General features: G+C 30.7%; 1 protein-coding gene across 9 annotated transcripts in view; it reads left to right on the top strand.

Annotated features, from left to right (window-relative positions):
- Positions 1-23463, top strand: part of LOC122524835 (glutamate-gated chloride channel-like) — a 75083-nt gene extending 51620 nt beyond the window's left edge. For 7 of the 9 annotated variants that reach the window (XM_043647319.1, XM_043647312.1, XM_043647313.1 and 4 more), the window contains 7 exons: positions 19162-19231; positions 19403-19556; positions 19711-19793; positions 19864-19998; positions 20087-20239; positions 21097-21377; positions 22024-23463. In XM_043647319.1, the coding sequence (XP_043503254.1) occupies positions 19162-19231; positions 19403-19556; positions 19711-19793; positions 19864-19998; positions 20087-20239; positions 21097-21377; positions 22024-22257 (1110 nt within the window). In that variant the 3' untranslated portion in view covers positions 22258-23463. Of the gene's footprint in view, positions 1-108; positions 177-19161; positions 19232-19402; positions 19557-19710; positions 19794-19863; positions 19999-20086; positions 20240-21096; positions 21378-22023 lie in introns of all 9 variants that reach the window. The other 2 variants (XM_043647314.1, XM_043647318.1) reach the window with 2 other exon arrangements.
- Positions 23464-23764: the final 301 nt, after the last annotated feature.

Genomic DNA, 23764 nt, shown 5'->3' with positions numbered 1-23764 from the left:
AATAAAGATAATGAAAAGCAAATGAGCAAAAGTCTCTTGAACGAATTCAAATGAGACGACTGACTTAATTAATCGATTTGTTTTGTTCTGTTCCGGTCGACGTATTAGATGGGCCGACAAATGTGCAGGTCAACATCTTTCTCCGCTCTATCAGCAAAATAGATGATTATAATATGGTGAGTGCAATATAAATCATCATCAGCAAGGCCTATATATACCAGTCTGTATATTACACATGTGTATATCTATTAACGTCACGTATATATGATGCCGTAAAATTTGCACTTATCTGTAATATTGTACCTCTATTATATGTGTGTATATACATATATATATACATATGTACTGTTAAAACGTAATTATATATATATATACACATAGATATATATAGGATGACCCAAAATTAACAAGCACCAACAAACAAAACGTTCTTCGTATTAAAAATTGCAAAAGAAATTCATTCTCATGAAAATTTGTACAATGATTTATTAGAAATTTTCGTATTTTATATATATATAAAAGGAAATATTAAAAAAAAAAATAAATAGAAAATTGAAAAATGAGCTTCCGCTTTCGATGAGACGGTAAAACAAAACTGTTCGACGAATCGAAACACGAATAAATTTCTGAAATGACGTAGGAAATGTCTTTTGCTAAAATGTCAAATGATTTTGTGATTTGGAGTAAAATTTGATATCGGTAAATGCGACTTACGAGATCACTGTATGCAAAAATGTAAATTACTTTTCGAACACAAACAACCACTTATATATATTAATATTAATTATTTTTCAAGAAAAAAGAATAATATTAAGTAAAAAAAAGAAAAAAAAGAACAACAAGAAAAAGAAGCCTTTGAGATACGTATTGCTTTTAAAACCGAACGTGGTTGTTCGATTTGATTCCAAAGATAGAAAGACAGAGAGAGAGAGAGACAAGAATAAAGAGTTGGATATAAGGGCGGAGTATAGATAAGAGAAAAGAAAGATGGCAAGAAAGAATAATGGAATCTCGAAGGGTAGTCTCGTAGTTCAACTTTTAAAGGTTCAATTACTCGAAGTGCAGAGGCTCGATTTTTCATCATAAAAAAAAATAGAGAAAAAAAAAAGAAACAAAGAAAGGAAGGAAGAAAAGAGAAAGAAAAAAATAAAAAATATAAAACAAAAAAAAAAGGAGAAAAGACAAATGATACGAAGCACGTTTGAAAAAGCATGCAAGGATTTTGGGACATCCTGTATATCGTAAACGCGAGCAACCGCGCTACCAGTGGATGTGTGCTATTCAGTCAAAATCTCGTGTTGATTTTCTCAATGTCGTTGATTGTCGTCGTATTATACATACATGTATATACATATATATACATATACATATATGGTATATGTATATTTACTTATATAAATGTATGTATATGTGTATGTATATACACTTATGGAACATTGCTCGACGTGATGATATGTGTATGTATCATATATATATATGGTAAATACATATATACATGCATAAGATCAGCAGCACATGTCTCTCTGTTACATAATGATTGTTAAAACGATCGATTGTACGCTGCAACCACGTCGTCGTCGTCGTCGTCGTCGTCGTTGTCATCGTCGTTGTCATCGTCGTCGTCGTCGTTTTCGTCGTCATCGTCGTCGTTTTCGTCGTCGTCTTCGTCGTCTTCGTCGTCGTCATCTTCGTCATCGTTGTCGTCGTCCTTTTTGGTCGTTGTCGTCGTCGTTGTCGTCATCGGTGTCGTCGTCGTCGTCGTCGGTGTCGTCGTTGTCGTCTGTGCCTTGCTGAAAAAAAAAAGGAAAAAGAAAAAACCCACGCGTGCTAGAAAGAATACTAAACAATATGTATTCTATAAAAAGAGAGAGACAAGATTTTTTTTTTTATATTATATATACACATACATATATTTTTCTATATATATGTGTGTGTGTATGTATAGGACAATTCGGTAGAATCCGTACAGCAACGCGTTATCAATGAAAAATATTCCCGATTCTTCGATACGAAGATACGGTTTCTCTTCAGTTCATAATTTTCTTTTTTCTTTTTTCTTTTTTTACTTCTTTCCTTTTTCCCTATTCCTCGTATTTTAATCGATTTTATTTTATCTTGTTTTTTGTTTTTTTTTTATTTTTTTCACGTTTATTTACTAATGGGAAAAAGCGACGAGCATGGAAATAATATGATATGTGTATTTATTCGTGTATTTGCGTGTAAGAGATACGTTTTGAAAGTTCATCGTGTTTTTGATTAATTAATTAATCAAAATAAAGATTAAATGTCGATGCAATTTTTATTGAATCTTGAACTTTACGAACATATTTTATATACTGATATACGAGTATGTATATAAGTACGACATGTATACAGGGTGATTTATTAATTTCATTAATAAAAATTCAGTGAAATGTTATGAATTTATTGAGAAATCAATAATTTAATTTTGCGTATTAAGTGGAAATATATATGTATATCGGAAATTCCAGATGATATAATTTGCAACATTGAAATGAATAATAAATTCGCGTACACGTTTCAATAATTTTTATGAATGTAACTTTTCTGGAAGAATATTCGTAAACATTCATGCGTAACAATTTATCATAAAATTAAATTAAATTTCATCGGCGATTCATTCACCGTTTAACAATTACATGCATTATTATTATTAAGAGTTTACTTCATTCATTATTGCATCTATTAATTTGACGATATCATTTTTCTATAAAATTTTATCTCGAATAAAATTTTAAAGGAAAAGATTTGAACGTTTGTAACATCAATAAACAATAATATATTACAGTGAGTGCTTAATCGATTTGTTAACAATGTATTAAAATATCTGCAGTGTAACCTACTTTTGACAAACACCCTATATACATCAAATATATTATATAACAGAGTTATGCAAAAGATATCAAGACGTTGGAACAGCTTGAAATGCATGGATCGTTGCATATGCATATCTTGTAACGCATGAAATCATAATTCAATAAATTTTATTAACAATGTTTCCAGTAACTATTTACAATTAATAAAATTGAAAAAAAAGGAGAAACTATTTCTTTTAAATGATTCGTACTACTCGTAATTTGAACAGGTATTTTTTCTTTTAAACGTACCATTAAAATGTATAAACTTACGATTACATTAGAATAATAACGATCCTGCATTTTAAGCAGCATAAAAACCACGTTAATAAACCATTCAAAGTTAATTATTCCATTGCTCGTCGATTTAACGCAGTTCGATGGGTTGGAATATTGTCAAATGTGATGCAAAAATATTTTTAATGTCAGTCGTCTAGAATTTATCGAATTTCTTTCTTTTTTTTTTCTAAATTCGATACGTATCTTATTTTCATTTATATATTTCGTTCGTTATCGAATTTGATACATTTTATTATTACATTCCACGTTTAAGAAAAAAGAAAAAGAAAACGTATCGGGTCGTATTTCATTTCAATAAAAAAAATATTACGTTTAGCAGCAAACGCTTCTTTCACTACCAATCTAATGGATTAATTGCGTTTCACATTTGATTTTAGTTTGCTTTTGATCTGTTCACGCTTCAATGATTAGTTACGGATGATGTATCGCTTGTGTGTCACTAATGCTAATCTAAAAGTAACAATATTGCACAGTCACTGATAATAGACAATAGAAAATAAAAGCAAAATGCAAAATGCAAAATGCAAAAAGCAAAAAAAGAACATTTTTACGGACACCTTACGTCGAGAATAACATGTACGAGGAAAAATGAAAATAATAAATCAATTCAAAGGATATATTTTTTTGTAAAATCTCATTTTAAATTCGAATCATCGATCTACCAATTAAAATTATTATTATTATTATTATTGTTATTATTATTATTCTAATGTGAAATATTTGATACGTTATGAACATGCGAGATGTATCTAAACGAGTGGTGTTTTAATTATACATATGTACATGTAAAAATAAGATCAAAGAAACGAGAAAAATTTTTTAGTCAGAGATCTCCTTTTCGAAAAAATAAGTTTTTTTTTTCAAATACGCGTACATTGAATTATTTCTCCGTTTAGTTATAAACTGAAAACATTATCTTTCTGAAAAACATTTTTAAACATTGACCTCTGTGAATATTTACATTTCGACTTCTCACTCGTGTCACTTATTTCTTGTACGTTTAATTAGTTTTCAACTGTCGTATTTTGGACGAGGATAAAACAACATCAGCAGAGTTTTCAAATTATTCTCTGCTCATATGGAAAGATATTATAGAAGACAGTATAGAAATTAATTGAGTAAAGTTCGTAATTATTTCGTAAGTATTTCGTAAGTATTTCGTAATTATTATTAATTGGGGCAGAAATATATTAGATGAGACTCCTTCCATGATTATCAATCAATTTGTTGCTAAAAGAAGGTCTTTTAATTTCGAATTTTCACCAGAAGATATTTTCCTTCAACGAAAAATTCTTACTCCCGATTTTCGAATTATTTTTACATGTTGAATCACCACTGGTTCGTTTTACCAATTCTTCAGATACAAGTATACAAGTTTCTGTTGGTTTCTTAAGACTCAAAACTTTTTAAACCATCTATTTAATCATTTATAATATCAAATAAATCAAAATGAATGATTTCTATTCTTCAAATTAGTTTCTACTGTCATAATTGTCGTCTTATACTATAATTTCATAACTACCAATACACGTAAATAAATAAAAAACGAAATAATCGACTATTTCGATAAAATAGTAATAAATCAATAATAATAATAATAATAATAATAATAATAATAATAATAATAATAATAATAATAACAATAATAATAATAATAAATGATCAACCTGGAACAAACATGATTTCATGAAATTCTCAAGTAACAAGATCGTTGATTCAATTACCGTCATCTCGTCAATTTTCTACGATTTCAATCAGAACCTTCCTACGATAAAAATCCCTTGAGCCCCACACGTACACATGGATATATACTTACATAAACATATATATATATATATGTAAGTATATATGTATATATATATATATAATATACCATTATATATATATACTTACATATACATATATGTGTATATATGTATTTATGTGGGTGCGTGTGTATATGTGTATGTGTGTATACATATATACATAATTCTATACCGCGTGAGTGAGTTTGAGGATATTAACGGTGAAATCGATTAGAAAAGACGACATTGATGCGACGTCCAGCCAGTTAAATTCTTGTTTTTCTTCTGATACGTCATCACGTTTTAAAAAACGCATAAATTTACTTACTTTCGCTCAATTGGATTTCTTATTTACATCCTACGTAGAAATATATGTGTGTGTGTCTGTGTCCGTGTGGGTGTGGTTGCCTATGGGTGTGGTTGCGTGTGTGTATGTACGCGCATATATATGTAAAAAATTTTCGTATTATTTTGGTTCTGAGAATAATTTATTATCATTATCGATGAACTTACATGAAAATATTTAATATTATATTATTTTCAAGTTAACTTATAATCGTTGATCAAATTTTTCATCTTTTCGTCTACGTAAGAATATTTTTGTTGAAGTAATTTTTATTACAACTATCGATACTAAATAATAGTATCGATTATTATTATTATTATTATTATTATTAATATTATTGTTATTATTTCAGATCAACAAATGTGTAAAATACTCGTCTCTATGCGTTGATTTCGTTATATTATTACATTAGTTAATTTATTCTTATTATATTTGCGAATAAATATGCGAATCAAAACAACGCCAATAGAATCCTCCTTCGGATATTATTTTTCTTCATATTTTATACTGTTTTTCTTTTATTTAATTCTATTGAATCGTAACAAATATTCGTCCCCATTTCGTTCGTTCGTTCATTCGTTTGAAACAAATTTGTTTATTCTACCAAACGAAGACAACCTGACGAATATATATGTTGCAAGCCAATACAAATAACAAAATATTGACCCAATGGTTTGAAGATGAAAAATTAAACAAAATTAATGAACTAATAGAAAAGAGAAAAATGAGAAAAATGAGATACAAATTTTGATTAGAGGAGGAGCAACCGTTTAAAAAAAGCGAGGAAGGAATTGCAGTCGTCGTTTACAATCAACAGAAACATTGTTGCCACTTGACACCACTCATGAGCTCTTATTCTCCTAACAATTGCATGTCATATATACATACATATATCCTACATTTCATAACATCTCTCTCTCTTTCTCTCTCTCTCTCTTTCTCTCTCTCTCTCTCACTCTCTCACTCTATCACTCTATCACTCTATCACTCTATCACTCTCTCGTTCTCTTTTTTACTTAATTTTTATTGTTTTCTGTAAATCTCATTGTCAAACAATTTGACATGGGATTAATTTTTTCCCCATGTTCGATAAAAAAAAAACCCCTTAAAAAAAGATTTATTTTAACCAATCAACGTCTTCTTGTTCTTCGAGAAATGACTTTTCTTGGAGAGCAATTATTTCTTCTTATTTTCTATCATCTTTCTCTTTATCTTTCACTTTCTATTTCTCTTTTTATCTTATTCCATCGTCCAGCCTAATCACCGGATCGTTTTCCATGTCACGTCGTCAAATATATTTGTATAAATCGTTTTAATTATATAATCGTGCTAAATAATGTCTAATAAAATAAAACGATTTTAATGAATTTGAAATAAAATTTTAATGAATAATCGCGAAAATAAGAATAAGGAAAACTGACTTGGGAGAAATGAAAAAGAATTTCGTCGAACATATTCGATTAATTCGAATCGAACAAAAATCATTTTGCATCGTTTGTCTCTCAGCACATATTTGCATTAAAAATAAATATTAATAAATGTTTTTAAAAAATAGATTGAAAATTTTGGCAAAGTAATTTACAATAATTAATTTAAAAACTACACAAATGAATATATACTTGAGAAACTTATCGAACATCGAATTAAACAAAATATTTTCTTTTCGCGAAATTCACTGGATTTTTATATTTGTATGAAACAATCGAGATGCCGTGTTGCGTTGTTTAATGGATTTTAATAGGAAACAAAAAATGAATCTGCGTGAAAATATATGGGTATAATTTTGTTGTTTTTTTTTTTTTATAAATGAAACCAATTATATTTAGATAAAATAATTTTTGTTTAAAATATTGACTCTTCCAGTCACGTTTTTTTTTTTAAATCTTTTTGTCAGTGAATCTTATCAACCCTTCAAAAGAATCTGCAGTCGTCTAATGTATATTTGTCTCTTTTTTTTTTTCTTTTTTTTTTGGTAATATATTACAATACATATACATCTATTCTTTTTTATTCTCGTGTAACGATACCTTTCGGAACATCGAATATCTTTTTTAAGATGAAAGAAAGAAAGAAAAAGATTTGAAGCCTCTCAACGATAAGAGAATACGAATTGGAAACTCTACAAATTTGATTGACAATCCTCGCTGTTGTGTTGTACATTTCAGGCTCGTAAGAAAGAGGAACACTCGTTTCCGTTACTAACGATTCTCTTTTTACCTTTTTTATTTTTAGGCAAATTTTGTTGGAAGTGCATATGCGTGTAAACCAGCCCGTTTGTATATATTTTTTCGTTATTTTAACAATAATTTACTACGACAGAAAGAAAATACGCAAACGCGTAATTTTGAACAAAATTTTATCATAAACGTGAGTAATAATTCGTATGTATTTAGTAAATAATTTTGCTATTTATTTTTGTAAAATGTATTATATTTAAAATGAAGAGAGAAGAGAAGCTACATTAGACTATTTGTTAATAAAATAGACAGACATTTAAAGTGGCAAAAAAAAGTATAAAAAAGTCACAAACAAATAAATTGCAATATTCTAATTTTGTTCTTTCACATATTTGTAATATACGTTTGTATATGCTCCCTGATATTAAACCATATTACGTATATAACAATATCAAAGATATTATTATTATTTTATGATAGTTGTATAGAAAACATTTTTAACAGAAAACTTTATTTCAACTTCTATTATTTTTTCTTCATTCCTCATTACATTCACTCTTTGAGTGTTACAGACGCATATATGCGTTTATCGACATTAACGCAAATAATGCAATGTCAGGTTTGTTTAATGGTAATTGTTTCGATTTTTTTCATTATTTTTTTTTCATTTGGGAAAACATCGATTGTAATTTATTATTAACTGCGTTTAATATGATCGATCAACGAAATTCACACTAGCAATTAAATATTTCATTCCTACGAAATACTTCTGTAAAGAGTATTCTGCATTCAAAGGGTTAAAGAAAGAAATTATAAAATTTATACAATTCATTTGAATAAATTGTTTTCAATGGAAATCATTTGTCGTTGACGTATATTTAAACATCAATGAAAAATATAACAAATAATTACAAAACGGGGGAAAGGAGAACGGTGTTAACAAGTCTCCATTATTTCGTCTTACTGTCAAAAGACGGAAAGGAAGTAACAGCAAAACGTGAAAGTTGTTGGAATGGATTTATTAAATGAGGGGGCAGGATGGGGAGGGTACCAAACAAACTCCTACGTCATAAACTTCCTTGAGCTTTTCTACATAGGTAAGAACGTGTCATTGAAGTTAGTACGAGTCGCATATACGAAAATGAAAGGAAAACTTCATTTCGCTCAGTCAGATCTCTACGGACTGTAAGAGAGAGAACGAGATTGTCATAACTTATTGTTCCTATCTTACGAATAATAATAACTGACATGAACGTGGAACGAGAAATCTGTTTTTGTACGATCTATGCAGAATGTAGGATATCCTTTTTCTTAACTTTTTGTTTGAAGTGTCAGAAAGTGTGACTTTATTGGCAAAAAGTTTCTAATTATTACGATCAAAAAGTATAAGAAAATTTATTAAAAGTTAAAAATTAATTAGTTCATTCAATTGTTGAATAATATATTTTTGGATTTAGTTTAATAATATTTATAATATAATTGAATGATTGATTGTGCAAAATATGAGAATTAATTTAGAATTTTGTCAAACATTTACGTTTAATACAACAAACGAACATTTTTCCAGATTAGACAGACTAATTTTTGATTTGGATCTATCAATTGTATTTTTATTTTTCTATTCCTTTTAGAAACTTTTTTGTTCCCCTTTGTGTAATCGCATTATCTTAAGAAAATAAGTGTTAGAGGGGATGAAAGAAAAAGGAAGGAAAGAGGGTTGGAACGGAAGTGTGAATAAAAAGATCGAAGCTTGAATCCGCCATCGCCATTTCGCACTTGACTCGTCCACTTTGCTGAACGATTGGCAGCGTTCTACTTTACGTTTGATTTACTCGCTGACGCAGCCACAAAGACATTGGGCACGTAGAAATTAGGAAACTACTTTTTCGGCTCTTTCTTTGTTGTATGTGCACACATATATATATATGTGTGTGTGTCAGAACGAACGCGTGCGTGCACGAACAGAAACCACACGTCCCAGCAAATCTTTTGGCAATATTTCAGGATTCGATGATATAATCTCTTCCCGAAATTCTTAATAGGAGAACTGTAGATCAGAATTTATTGGATTAGGGTGAAGATAAATCTCCGATGACGTTTCGAATCAATAACAAATATTTTTTGCTTATTTTTGTCGTTTTTTATCAATCTCGATCAATTTCAACTTCTTAAGAAAATGTGTATTCATTTTTAAGGAATATTAGGAATATTTTTCATTAGTATATAGTTATGATTATTTTTTTGTATGATATTCCATTATGATGTTTGCAAGATATATTGTGTTGAACAGAAATAGAATCTTCGTAATAAAATCATATTTTGCTGAAATATATGGAAATTTGTTCGATTATGGTTTCGTCTTATACTTCATTAGATATATCGTGTTAGCGTTGTGTATAAAATGAAAATAATTATCTATTAGATTATCCAAGAAATTTACCATGTTATTTACTTGAAAAATATCGCAGAAACTTATTGACCAATTTAACAAATAAATAAGCACTCTTCTTTTGAATTATTTTATTCCTAGGGGACGAGTTGCACTACTACTTTCAAATACTCATACTTAAATTCATGTTTATCGTATATCTATACGTATTTATTATATTTACTTACGTACCAATACGATGAACACGTGTCAAATGAATGATAAAAAAATAGAAACAAAAGTTTGCATCGATTATGTTCGATTTGGTTCACATTTATGCGTGCATATGTGTAATACAAACAGTTGAATAATACAAAAACAAGAATAAAGGAAAAAAATAATTTAACATGAATTTATATATTATATCCTCTCGCCACGTTTTCATATTTTTCATACATATTTAATTGTAAGATCGAAGTGCATCTAACAAAGAAACATAATTAAAATCCCATCGATTTTTTAATCGCCGAAAGACTTCGACCAACTTTTTCAGGTGACTGAAAAGTTTTCTCATTATTTTCTGCATCTACGAGCATCAACGTTTTATCTATTTTAATTGATAACGTTTAATCAATTTTTGCTTAATAAATAAGACCGTGTATTCATTGAATACACAACGTGGACAGCTGATTAATCACGTGAGACAAACTGTCAATGTTAAATCCAGCTTATGTCGTTCACCTACATGAATTCTAGGAACTGACCTTGGCGACTATACGTGAGCAAAAAAATACTTTAGCGTGTCCCGTCGACATGTAAGTAGTAAGAGTATTTTTAAATAAGTAGTTAGTAGTGGTAGGGGTAAATACTATTTTTTTTTTAGAGTAGTTTTATTTAGTAGTAGTTGAGTTAGGTCGGTTCTTATTCTTCTTTTTTATTTTACATTCCTACGAGCGAAAGTCGAATGATCCAATTTCATAATGTACATACAAATTTATATCTCAAATTGAATATTTTTAACAATTGAACAATAATATTTCTTACATTATTATACTAATTAATGATACTTACAATTTTTCAATTACGAAGTCTCACGGTCATTAAAATGTCGATGAAACTCGTAAATCAAATTTAACGACTCGTCGAATTATTTTCATTCGGAACATTTGCAAACAACGTTACGTGCGTTTAAAAAAAAGATAATTAAATTGTTTAAATTAAAAAGAAATTGTGATTTGTTGATCGATAAAACACAGGGAAACGTATGGGTTTGATAAAAATCCAAAAATCCAGTTGAATTGGCTCAGTGCCGGTGCTAAAAGTAGAGATCAATTGAAAATAAACAAGAAAAAAAAGAAATAAATCATTTAATCAAACAAATTTGATCGATCATTTCTCACTTGAAATTTATCTTTCATGTTCGATAATATTTGCTATGGGAAAATTAATTTGTTCCTATTATCGAACGTAAATATTATAAAATGAAATTATTTCTCAATTAAAACACAATCAATCTGATGATTATTAAATAAAATAAAAAATAAAAATTGTAAACAAAAGACTTGAAGTATAAAAAACAACAAAAAAACATAACAGATCAGATCATCCGTGAACAGTTAAAAAAGAAAATTGACGAATAAATTCGTTCAACACCTTTTAAGAGAAAAATAAAGCTATGAAAACATAAATGATAGAGTCAAATAACCATAAAAGTAAATGGGAATGGAGTACGAGTAGCGTGATGGAGTGGTTGAAAAAAACATTCAACGATTATGTTAAAAAACGTGTTAATGGGACAGCAGAGGTGGTAAAACAGCACCACCCCGGCCCCGGCACTGGGCTAAAACACGCAAAATTGTTCACTGACATGCGAAAATCAGGGATGCAGAGACAAATCCCACATTTGGGTATCCCACAAAAGAATAGTAGTATGTATTTATATATATTACCCTTATACGTATACACACACACACAGATATATATCCATACATACATACATATATACATACATGCATACAAGCATACAAATATTAAGCCATAAAGATAAAGGTACGCGGGAAAATACGTGGGACAGAGACAGAAGGAGAAAGAAAAGAATGTCGTAGCGTGAGACAATGCTTTTTCCTCCTCCGGCTTAAACCACCCCTCGGGATAGGGAAAAGAAAATGAAAGAAAGGAAGAAAGAAAAGAAAAGAAAAGAAAAGAAAAGAAAAAAAAAGAAAAGAAAAGAAAAGAAGAGAAAAAAAACACACACACACATACACACGAGAAGGCATACACAAGAAAAAGACGGGCTCCAAATAGCTGAACGTGCGTAAGTGCTAATTGAGAAGAATTATAGGGAGAAGGGCCAAGTAATGAACACCTATAATCGCGTTTTACCTTTGTCGACTTCGACTCTTGCGCTCTTTTCTATCCCCCCACCTTCCCCGACCCCTCTTTTTGTGTATCTCTCTATCTCTCTTTCTCTCTCTTTCTCTCTCTTTCTCTTTTACTCTTTTTCCTACTTTTATGCTCTTCATAAACCTTTCCCTACTACTTTCTTCTCTCTCTCTCTCTCTCTCTTTCTTTCTCTCTCTCTCTCTCTTTTTCTCAAACACTAACCATATACACTTATACTTGCGCGTGCACACGGCAACCTTTTTTTCAAGCTGTCACTACCACAATACTACCAACTAAATACATATATACAACCTATGATTTCCCTCGAGTAATACACGCTGATTTAAATTTGTGATATACACGCGCGCACCACCACACATATATATGTATATACTTTATATATAGAAAGATATATATTACTATATACCTATGCGTGTGCACATATATATATATTTATATGTATATGTGTACATATATATATGTTAAGCCGTTGTATTTTTGATGGAACATCTATCTATCTATCCATCTATCTGTCTATCTATCTATCTATCTATAATATCTACCTATCTATCTATCTAGCTTGAAATTGGGCTAACGTATGTGTCAAGAATGCGCTCTCTGTCTCTCTGTGCCTGATCATTTTTCATTCTACGTTTTTCTTTTCTTTTTTTTTTATATGTATATGTGTGTGTGTGTATATATATATATATATATATTATATATATATATATATATATATGTACTTTATGTCTTTCTTTTTACATATGCTGCAAACAAAAAATTTTAATAATATTTATTGATACCAAGGATATATATGTACTTTATGTATTTAATATACACGCATACAAGCATATATGTATATATTCGTTTATGGGTATTGAAACGATAAATATACATATATGTTATTTATTATATACTATAAATATATGTATTTCTATATAGACCATTTTTTATGAATGTGTTGTAAGTAAATTTGTGAAGAAAAATTGAGAACACATGATTTTTATCAATTGTAATGATAATTATGAAAGTGGATTAAGTGAATGAATTGTAAAAACGAATTTTATGATTTATTTGATATTAAAAGTATTTATATTGTATAATAAGTTTTTAATATTTTTTGTCTTTTTGTTAATCCACATACATAATTACCAAACAATTATAACTGAAACATCTAAATGATGTTTCATCAATTTTTTTTTTTTTCTTTTTTCAAAAATCGACTTTCAACACTTTCATAATAAACGGTCTATACATGTTTTGGATGTATTGGACTTCTATTTGTGTGTATGGACTTGATTGGTGGATGGTTTCATTTTACTAGCACTTATTATATATTCTGCTATTTTATATTTATATGTAAAATGTGTAAGATGAACAATATTGACGATTTGAAAACAACAATTTTGGTCTTTTTTCTTGCGGAAATATATGATCAGAAAATTGAGGTAACAATACAAGAGTATAAACGAAGAAATACTATTTTGGAGCCTTTTTCTTACGGAAATATATGATCAGAAATTTCCAGGAATAAAAAAAAAAATAAACGAAGGAATATACAATTTTTGTACAATAAATATCATGTGGTTTTTTAATGTTTTTGGAGAAATATAAGAAATGTGTATTTTTTGTTCACTTTAGGTCGTTCAAATCATTTTGAATCATCGATATTTTTGAGAAATCTCCGCTGCTTTTTCTTTGACAATTAACTAAAATGAAATTTAGTTGTTTTTTTTTCTATATACATATATATTTTTTTTTAATACCAGCGAATTATGGCATCAACTAGTTCAAAGAACGAATGATATTATTAATCACAAGAATTTTGATTCATCGTTACCGATCCGTTTATCATTTGCTTTCAAAAAAAAGAATATTGGAAGTTTGATTACAAAATGTTCGAAGTTCGTTTCCAATACTCGTGCACCATTTAATTTTGATTTCTCCTGCTTTTTTTTATTGGAATATTTTAAAAATCGTGGAATATTTATTCGTATGTATAATTAAGTAGCACGTTCAAATTCCATCGATCATTCTAATCCATAAATTTGGATATAATAATTTCAATAAAATTCATATTTGAATTTGAAAATACATATTTTTGAGAGAAAAAAAAATACTTAAGTTTATTTTCATCCAGAAATAAAGGATTAATCATGAATTTTTTGTTTAAACATAATCAAAACGTTTTCAAGTTACGCATGCAAAAAATATGAAATATTAATACCGAAGAAAATATTTCGCTTCATGATTTATTGATCTTTCACTTATAATTGTTTTTATTTTGCATGAATTAATTACACCGCATACTAAAATACTACTAATAGCATAATAAAATATTGCTATTACGAACTCGAATTATTTTTCCAGTTAATTTTAACACGTTAACGGAAATAATGATAAAATATTATTACACAATTTCGTTTCATAAAATTTCGTTCACCATAAAATATTAACAACGAGTAACATTAAATCAATCCCCATCAGGTTACTTATACTCATTTATACCGTATCCGTACAATCATCATAGTATAACCAATATCCATATGGTCCATAAATTAGAAAAACCTCGATTACATTTTGCGTAGAGTTTTGAAAATTACATTATTTGTTCGTACAAATTGAAGTGAAAAATATTTAACCACGGGTTGGATGCAAAATGGGAAAAGAAACGTCTGAACGATAATTAAAGAGCTACAATTTGTACGATTACGTAATACCAACAACTACGAATTTTGTTATTATACTTAATTCCGACGAAACGCAAACACGTGCGGATTATTTCCCCTTGCTAATGCTAATGCGAATGGATAAACCTAAAAAAAAAAAAAAAAAAAAAATAAAACTCCCCTCACGCACTTTTTCTTTTCCATACTTTGGTGGAATCAAAATGAAAAAAAAAAGGGCAAATTAATAAAGTAACTAAAAACCAAAAAAGAGCGAGAGAAAAAAGGAAAGAAATTTTAAAAAGTTAACACGAGTTGCGGAAATTGAACGAACGAACGAGCACGTAATTACAAAACAAAATTCTAACGAAACGTTTTATAATTAATAACAAATAAACTACAAAGTAAATAATATATAGTAAATCAAAAAATCGACGAACGGATCGGTTCATAGAAATTTGTTGAAATTCACGAGATTGTACCCCCACCCTTCGTAGATAAAAAAATATATAAAAGCAAATAAACGTTTTTCAATGAATGAATTTTATCCGATCAATTAGCGATACACGATAGAATCGCACAAAATTTATTCGAAAGGAAAGAAAGAAAGAAAAAAAAAAACACCGAAAAAATAGAGAAAAAAGAAAAAAAAAAAGCAGAAAACCAGAGGAAAAAAGGTGGAAGCACTTCTCCCTCCCCCACCCTCCCTCTGAAATAGGGTATAAACGGAACGCAGCCTATGGACGGTCCATCCGAAGCTGGATCATAACTGTGAACCCGTGAGCCAATATTATGCATGAATTATTTTCTTTCGTAGTGCTTATATTCGATTATTCTATGTATGCGTATATGTGTATAAAATATACGTTTGTTCGTATTTCAATAGATCAAATATTTAAATAATAATAATCGTTTTTTTATTCTAAGCTAATCGTTAATTAAATATTTTTCGTTCGTGTAATACTAATTGTACGACACGTTACGTATTTCTATATATACGTGTGTATGTTTATTTATATATGCCTCTTATGCTAGTATTTTATCTTATAGACAAATGCTCGCAATTTGCACACTTATGCACGTTTGATAGTTTCCATTTTTTCTGCTTGTAAAAATAAAAAAAAAAGGAATAAGAACATACACAAATTGTGCGTAACCCAAATTTATTCTATCCAGTTTTCTTTTTTCTCCTCGAAAGAAAATCCTTTAAAGGTACGAGATCAGCCTAACCCTTTACGATCCCGCCATGGAATGCTTACTTTTTTAATCTCTCTTTTTCTTATATCTATATATATATATTAATATCAGTCCCTTTCTTTACCATAATCAAAGTAATAAGAAAAAAAGTTTCTTAAAATTTGTCTACCCAACACACAACACCCGCCATGTTTCACGAACAACTTTTTCATTTTATTTGTTTTCTTTCTCTGTCGCTTCTCCGCTTCCTCGGAGTAGTCGACACGTACACTTTTGTACTTTGGATAAAGTAAAAAATAAAAAGGAAAATAAAAATACGAAATAGAAAAAAAAAACACGAGAAACAAGATCTACCTGAAAGAAGGTAGAAAGAAAACAAAATCACTGTACCTTTGACGAACGATCAATACGATGATCGTTATCATTAATAAAAGGAAAGGAAAATAAACAAACATAACTAGCAAGAGCTAAATGAGCCTTTCGCTTATTTGTAAAATATGCCCTTTGGGATATCTGGATTTGCAAACGCGAAATAAATATATGATGCATGAACAGGTTATTTATTTATCAAATCGATTAACTCCGCCAAAGTTTATGTACATCGTCATATTATTTATTATTCAAAACTCATGGAATCTTTATATATATATATCATATATATATAGTCATATTAAATATAATTATTTATATTATAAAAAAAAATGTCTTCTTTTAAAAGCGGAGTTGATCTTGCCTTGTAAATTATTTCAACATTTATTTTTCATAGATAAAATTTATTTATGATAAATGAAAGAAACGTTTGAGATAGTAAAGTTAATTGTGTTCTTGTAAAAGAACTCATACAAACAAATATATTATTTGAAAAAGTATGGTATTATTTAATGGGGAAAAAGAAACGAGCCAGTATTATTCGACATCCATCTTTATTCTCCCCGTCTATTATTTTTTCTCCACTTTCTTGTATTTCTCATCCTGCCTACGAGCGAGCTTAAATGTATTATTCAACGAATCCTCATCCACTTCTCTTGCTATCCTTGCCAACTTCATCACAGCCACAGTGTGATTTATTTATGTTCCTTTTTTTTCCCTCTCATCGTTTCACCCTCGTCGCTGCAAACGGAAAATTACGTTTCGCTGATTTGCAACAATTTTTTCCTCTTTTTTTTTTTTTAAATTAACCGATATATATATGAAAGCTAACGTCAAACGGTAACTTGTTGTTTTTAAATATCTCTTTTGTCGGATTAATTAAAAGAATAAAAATATTTAATTTTGATTATCTCGAAATGTAATTAATGATCTGATTTAATCAAAAATTAATTTGCATTCGTTCGTTTTGTATGCAATTGTTCTATCACATTTTATCTTCTGTTTTTATTTTATAAAATTTCAAATTAAAAAACAACAAATTAAAAAATTCTATGCTCGAACGAAACGAATTTTGGCGTCAGATTTTATGTATTTTTCTTTTTGTATATTTATATATATATATTTTTCCTTAAAAAACGATACAAAATTGTTTGATTATCGATAAGAAAATATTATTGTTGAATTAATGTTTCTAAGTGTTTGTTAAGAAAGGTACAGTGATTTCTTTTGAAAAAAAAAAAAAAAAAAAAAAAAACATTCGTTTATAAAACGTAGTAATATACATAGTTTATACATATATTTATATTAATGAATATATTTATAATCTATATTATTTTTAGTATCATTTAACATAAGTGCAGTATCAATGATCACCGCAATTGAGGATGATCCTGCACACAAAAAATCCGATTCTATTGGATTATAAAAGAGAAAAAAAAAAATAATAAAAGGAAAAGAAAAGTAAGACGCCAATGACATTTCAACAGCGTCAAGTTAAGTGACCATTCAAGAGAACGTTGACCGAGTTAACGAGGAAAAAAAAAGGAGAAAAAAGAAGCAGAGATGGGAATGAACGTTGCATTATTTCATTTCATTTTAACGATTCGATATGAAGAAGATGGAGAGGTAGAAAAATGAAATGGACGATTTTATGGTCGTATTAACTTAAAGGAAGATTTACAAAGAATTAAGAACGATCTTAACTTTTCGCTTAATCCATTAAAGTAATTAAATGTGGAAATCTATGGAAGAAAAAAAATGTTCGCGTAACATTTATTTGCTTTACTTTGGAAAAAAAATAATAAAAAAAGAAAAAATTTAAATAAAACAAAATAAAATAATCAAATCGATTCGCGACAAATTTATAAATCATTAAGAACAATTACAAAGGATCGGCAAACATGTGGTATGTTTGTTAATGGCGTTAACGAGGTCACCGAAATTACTGTTGAATGGTTTTTCGCTATAAAGTAGGCCGATTTATCGATTTAGTGACAAAATGAATGCTAAATCTTTGCTGTAGTAGAGATGCGCAAATTAAAAAAAGAATTTTCATTTTTATTTAAATGAAAATTCATTTCTTTTTATTTTTTTTTATCTATACGATAATTGTAATGTTAACATCAGTAAATTACAATAACGTTTTATTTATTCGTTCGCTTGATTTATTTCTCTCTTGTATTTAAAAGAAATTAAATATAGTTAATGCTTTCTAATTATCCATAAATTTTTGTCTAAAGCGTTCTCGGGTAATTCGATGAAATTTTAATCTATTAATTATAACAACGATTCGCTTTACAAATGTTTCCATTTCGCGCGTGTGTACTTTAGAAATTCAATATTTATTTAAGTAAATTCGATGATTAAATAAACGAAAAACTATCGTATGGCGTATCAAATTTAACTTTAACGGTGCACTTGTCGCAAACTTTCTTTTTAATACGTTTCTTTGGTGTTTTCATTGAAAATTACAACCGAAATACTAAAACGTTAAATGTAACTGTTAATTAATAATAAAAATACAAAAAAAAAGAAAAACGGTAGTATTCCCTTTACTATTTCTCTGTCAATATCTTTGATTTTTTTTCTTGCTCGAGACAGACTTTACGTATATTAAATTCAATAAAACAAGTTTGACGTGGGCGTAGTAACTTTGTTTAACTCAGTGTTTCTAAAATATGATTATGTGCCTACAGGAATACTCCGTACAATTAACATTTCGGGAACAATGGATTGACGAGAGACTACAATTTAATGACTTCAAAGGTACGAAAAAAAAAACACAAACTTTATTTTAATGATTTTGTATAAAAAAGAATTCGTTTGACGTTTTTATTTGTTTCGTGATACTTTTCAAATATACATATATACACGTAGTCCAGTTACGTGGTACATAATAAATGTTGATACGAAAAATAAGTTTTGTGCCTTTTTCAGGTCGACTGAAATATTTAACATTAACAGAAGCTAATCGCGTATGGATGCCGGATTTATTCTTTGCGAATGAAAAGGAGGGTCATTTTCATAACATTATTATGCCCAACGTTTATATACGAATCTTTCCAAATGGTTCGGTTCTTTACAGTATACGGTAGGTTCTTTTCAAAATATTAAACTAACAAATTTCTTCTCACCATCGTACGTGAAATAAACTCTATTCTATATTCGCAACCATAATAAGTTTGTTTTTTAAAACGATATAAATAAGTCATCATTGTTTAACATTTTCACGTTAATTTTTGCAGGATATCATTGACACTTTCGTGTCCCATGAATTTGAAATTGTATCCTCTGGACAAACAAATCTGCTCTCTACGCATGGCCAGCTGTAAGTTTCAATTAAAAACTAACAAACGTTTGTTTGTTTTCATTAATCAAAAATTTGTTTGTACGTTTAGATGGATGGACGACTACAGACTTGGTCTTCCTTTGGAAAGAAGGTGATCCCGTCCAGGTTGTTAAGAACTTACACCTGCCTAGGTTCACTCTAGAAAAATTTCTAACTGATTATTGCAACAGTAAAACAAATACCGGTTAGTTGTTTAAATCTTTGATTATGCGAATATTTATAATTTTATAGTTTTTATTAATAAAGAAATTTGTCATTATTTATTATTTCAGGAGAGTACAGTTGCCTGAAAGTAGATCTCCTCTTCAAAAGAGAATTCAGCTACTATCTCATCCAAATCTACATCCCCTGCTGCATGCTTGTCATCGTCTCCTGGGTCTCTTTCTGGCTGGATCAAAGTGCTGTACCGGCTCGAGTATCGTTAGGTCAGTAGTATGAATCAATCATTAGTCCTTAAGCCAACAAGCTCGTCCCAAACCCAACACGCAAATTTTACATTCCAAAAACATATCCAAGATTTTGTCACGAATCTATCTCGTCAATTATTACTAATAATATTTTACTATTTCATATTTTAATAAACAAAATGTTCATATTACTCTCCTTTTTACGAGTTTGAAGGGTCTGTTACGTTTACAAACATTTATCACATTTTCTTATCTCTCCGCATTAATACACAACTTACAATTAACTGAACATATAATAGAAAACTAATATATATAGACTTAATATATTTTAATAAAATTACTCTGACTACTACCACTAACCCAACTATTATATACACTATATATATTAAAATGCAATGCCAGTATTTTAATATACATTAAATATCTTTACAAAATTCTAAATCTAGAATTCTCAAATCTTCAACCCTTATGATGGAATTGCACTGGACTCACAATATTTCTTCAAAATCTTAAATAAATTTTTCGCAAATATCTTGACATTACATTTGTCATATACGTCAACCTATTTTAAAAGGGCTTAAATTAGAAAGAAAAAAAAAATTAGTTTACAAAAGATCTTGGGTTATAATTGGGACGAATTGAAAAAAGTGGGAAAAGAGAGAGAAAGAAAAATCAAAAAAGGATTGGCCCTTCAATATCATGTTATTGATTCTCGAAACGAGGAAATGGAGGGAGAGAGAGAGAGAGAGAGAGAGATAGATAGATAGATAGATAGATAGATAGATAGAATGACGACCATTCGCATCGTCGTAGATCGAGTAAAGGAGCACATAGAGGAGCAAAGGTTAATTGGATAATTTTGTATGTTTATTCAGGCGTGACGACACTACTGACGATGGCCACGCAAACATCGGGAATAAATGCCTCACTGCCACCAGTCTCCTACACAAAGGCCATCGACATTTGGACAGGGGTATGCCTGACCTTTGTGTTCGGCGCACTTCTCGAATTTGCTTTGGTGAATTATGCGTCGCGTAGCGACATGCACAGCGACAACATAAACAAAAAATTTCCACCGAGCGAGATGGAACATTCTTCCTCGGTTGATCCAACATCGGAGATCCTCGACGCGGACAGTTCAGCGAATTTCGCTATGGTCAGTATCCATCATTGACGATTTTTCTTACGAATTAACTGTCAACAACAATTGACGCATTTTCGACACAATCATCAATATCAAATAATGATCAAGATTTGTTTTTGCACGAATAATTGATCTAATTTTAATGATCGAGTTGACCAAATTCTCTACGAATCTTTTATCAATCGTAATAAAATATTTTCATTAGTTTCATTGAAATATTCCAATGACAAAATATGCAATCGCGAATGCGTTAATATAATATAGCAATAAGCCGCAGATATGGACGAATTAATTATATGGACAAAGGTTTGCTCTTGATTATACGTTATTGAAATATTAGAATAGTTAAAAATGTACCATTTTAATAATCATCAAAAATGGGTTGAAATTGATTATCTCTCAGTGCATTTATTTCGATCGAGAATTCGTTCAAGGATTTGGAAGGGAAGAAAAAGTATGAATAAAATGCTCCTGGCACGATTGATTCTGGCAGTCGAGCGGGAATTAACGGATGAGAGACGTCAAATATATGAAATTAAAGAAAAAAAGATAAAACCCGCTCGATGGCCAGAAAAGATAAAGAAAAAAAGAAGACAAAGAAAATGGGGAAATATAAGCTCGGTCGACTAACGGCTCAATACCGACCGAATTCTTTCAGAAGCCTCTAGTCCAACACCCGGAGGATTCCATGTCGATGGATAAAATGCAGCCGTGCGAACTACATATGCCACCGCGAAAAAAAAACTGCTGCAGGTCGTGGCTGTCCAAGTTCCCGACGAGGTCCAAGCGCATCGACGTCATATCACGAATATTCTTCCCCATCGTATTCGCTTTCTTCAACCTAACGTACTGGTCCACGTACCTGTTTCGGGACGAAGCGGGGGGCCAGTAAACTTCGACGAGGAAGCGCTCGGATCAAGGGACGTGGCTCGCGGCCATCCCCATCATTATTCCCACGGAAACACACATCGTTCACGTCCTAGACATCGACAACAACAACAACAACAACAACAACAACAACAACAACAGCAGCAGCAGCAGCAGCGGCATCGGCAGCGGCATCGGCAACAATTGTTACAGTCGGCGCAGCCGTCACAGCAGCAGCAGCAGCAGCCACAGCACCACCACCACCACCACCACCACCATCACCACCATCTCCACCACCAACAAGAACGTCGCCGTCATCGTCATAGAGTGCAACAACAAACGCTACAAGCACCACCACCACCACCACCACCACCTCTACCACCCCAACAAGCACCCACAGGACCGTCGTACTCGCCCGTACAAACGCTCGAAGACGACCGTGGCTACTCGCCGAGAAACTCCAAGCATTCCTGTAGAAGCTCGACGAGATCGTCGCAGTCGGCTTCGCCGTCACCGTCGTCGAGAACGGCGACCCCATCGCCACCGTCGGCACCCGTTAGGCCGGCACCACCTCGACGTTTTCATCGTTTTCCACAATTTTCTTCGGCTCATACCGGAAGGTGCTGTTGGGGTTTGTTACCCCGCGGGTGGTTCACCTGCAAGGCCAAAGGTAGCGCTAGAATCGACTTTATATCGCGCGCAGCCTTTCCTCTCATGTTCATCCTCTTCAACCTAGCCTATTGGTCCACGTACCTCTTTCGAGGTGAGGATTCCGTGGATTCGAATTAGTGAGATGCGTTCCGACTGCGAGGCAGAAGAGAATCGACAAAAAAAAAAATGAAAGAAAGAGGATCAAGATCAAGGAAGAATGGAAGAATGAAAGATAGATAGATAGATAGATAGATAGATAGACAAAATAGATATCGAATGAACGAGATTAGTTTCATTGATGGAATGAATACAGGTCATCAAAATTTGAGGCATGATAAAGAACAAGAATAAGAAACAAACAAACTACTCTATCTTGCTTGAAAACGAATGTTCTTTGGCCAATTTCGTTGGTCACACCAGACCACGCGAGGAAGTCCAAGGGAAAGATTTAATTCTATCGAAAATGGAAACGGCGGACGTAGAAAGAGAAAGTAAAAGAATAGGAAACGGAGAGAGAGGAGGAGGGGGAGGATGAAGATGAAGAAGAATTCGGTGATGACGCCGATATGGAAGAAGATGATGAAGAAGAAGAAGAAGAAGACATGAAGGAATATCGGTGTGGGACAAGTTGTTCGGACGTGAAAGTGATGGAACTCTTGCGTGCCTTTCTTCCATCGAAAGACAACGCGAGAGGTATACGGAAAAAACACACACACACACTCAAACAGAACACACACACTGATTAACACGCACACACACACACGTATGCTGGTGTCATCATGCTCTCGAGACGATATAACATACAAGTACCGAGAGTTGAGGGTTCGAGGGACACGCGTCATATTTGGATACACGAATACACGCACACACGTACACGTTAA

The sequence above is a fragment of the Polistes fuscatus genome, unplaced genomic scaffold (genome assembly GCF_010416935.1).
Source record: "Polistes fuscatus isolate 324 unplaced genomic scaffold, CU_Pfus_HIC Scaffold8, whole genome shotgun sequence".
In the NCBI taxonomy this organism is placed as follows: Eukaryota; Metazoa; Arthropoda; class Insecta; order Hymenoptera; family Vespidae; genus Polistes; species Polistes fuscatus.
This window is presented reverse-complemented; position numbering and strand designations above follow the sequence as displayed.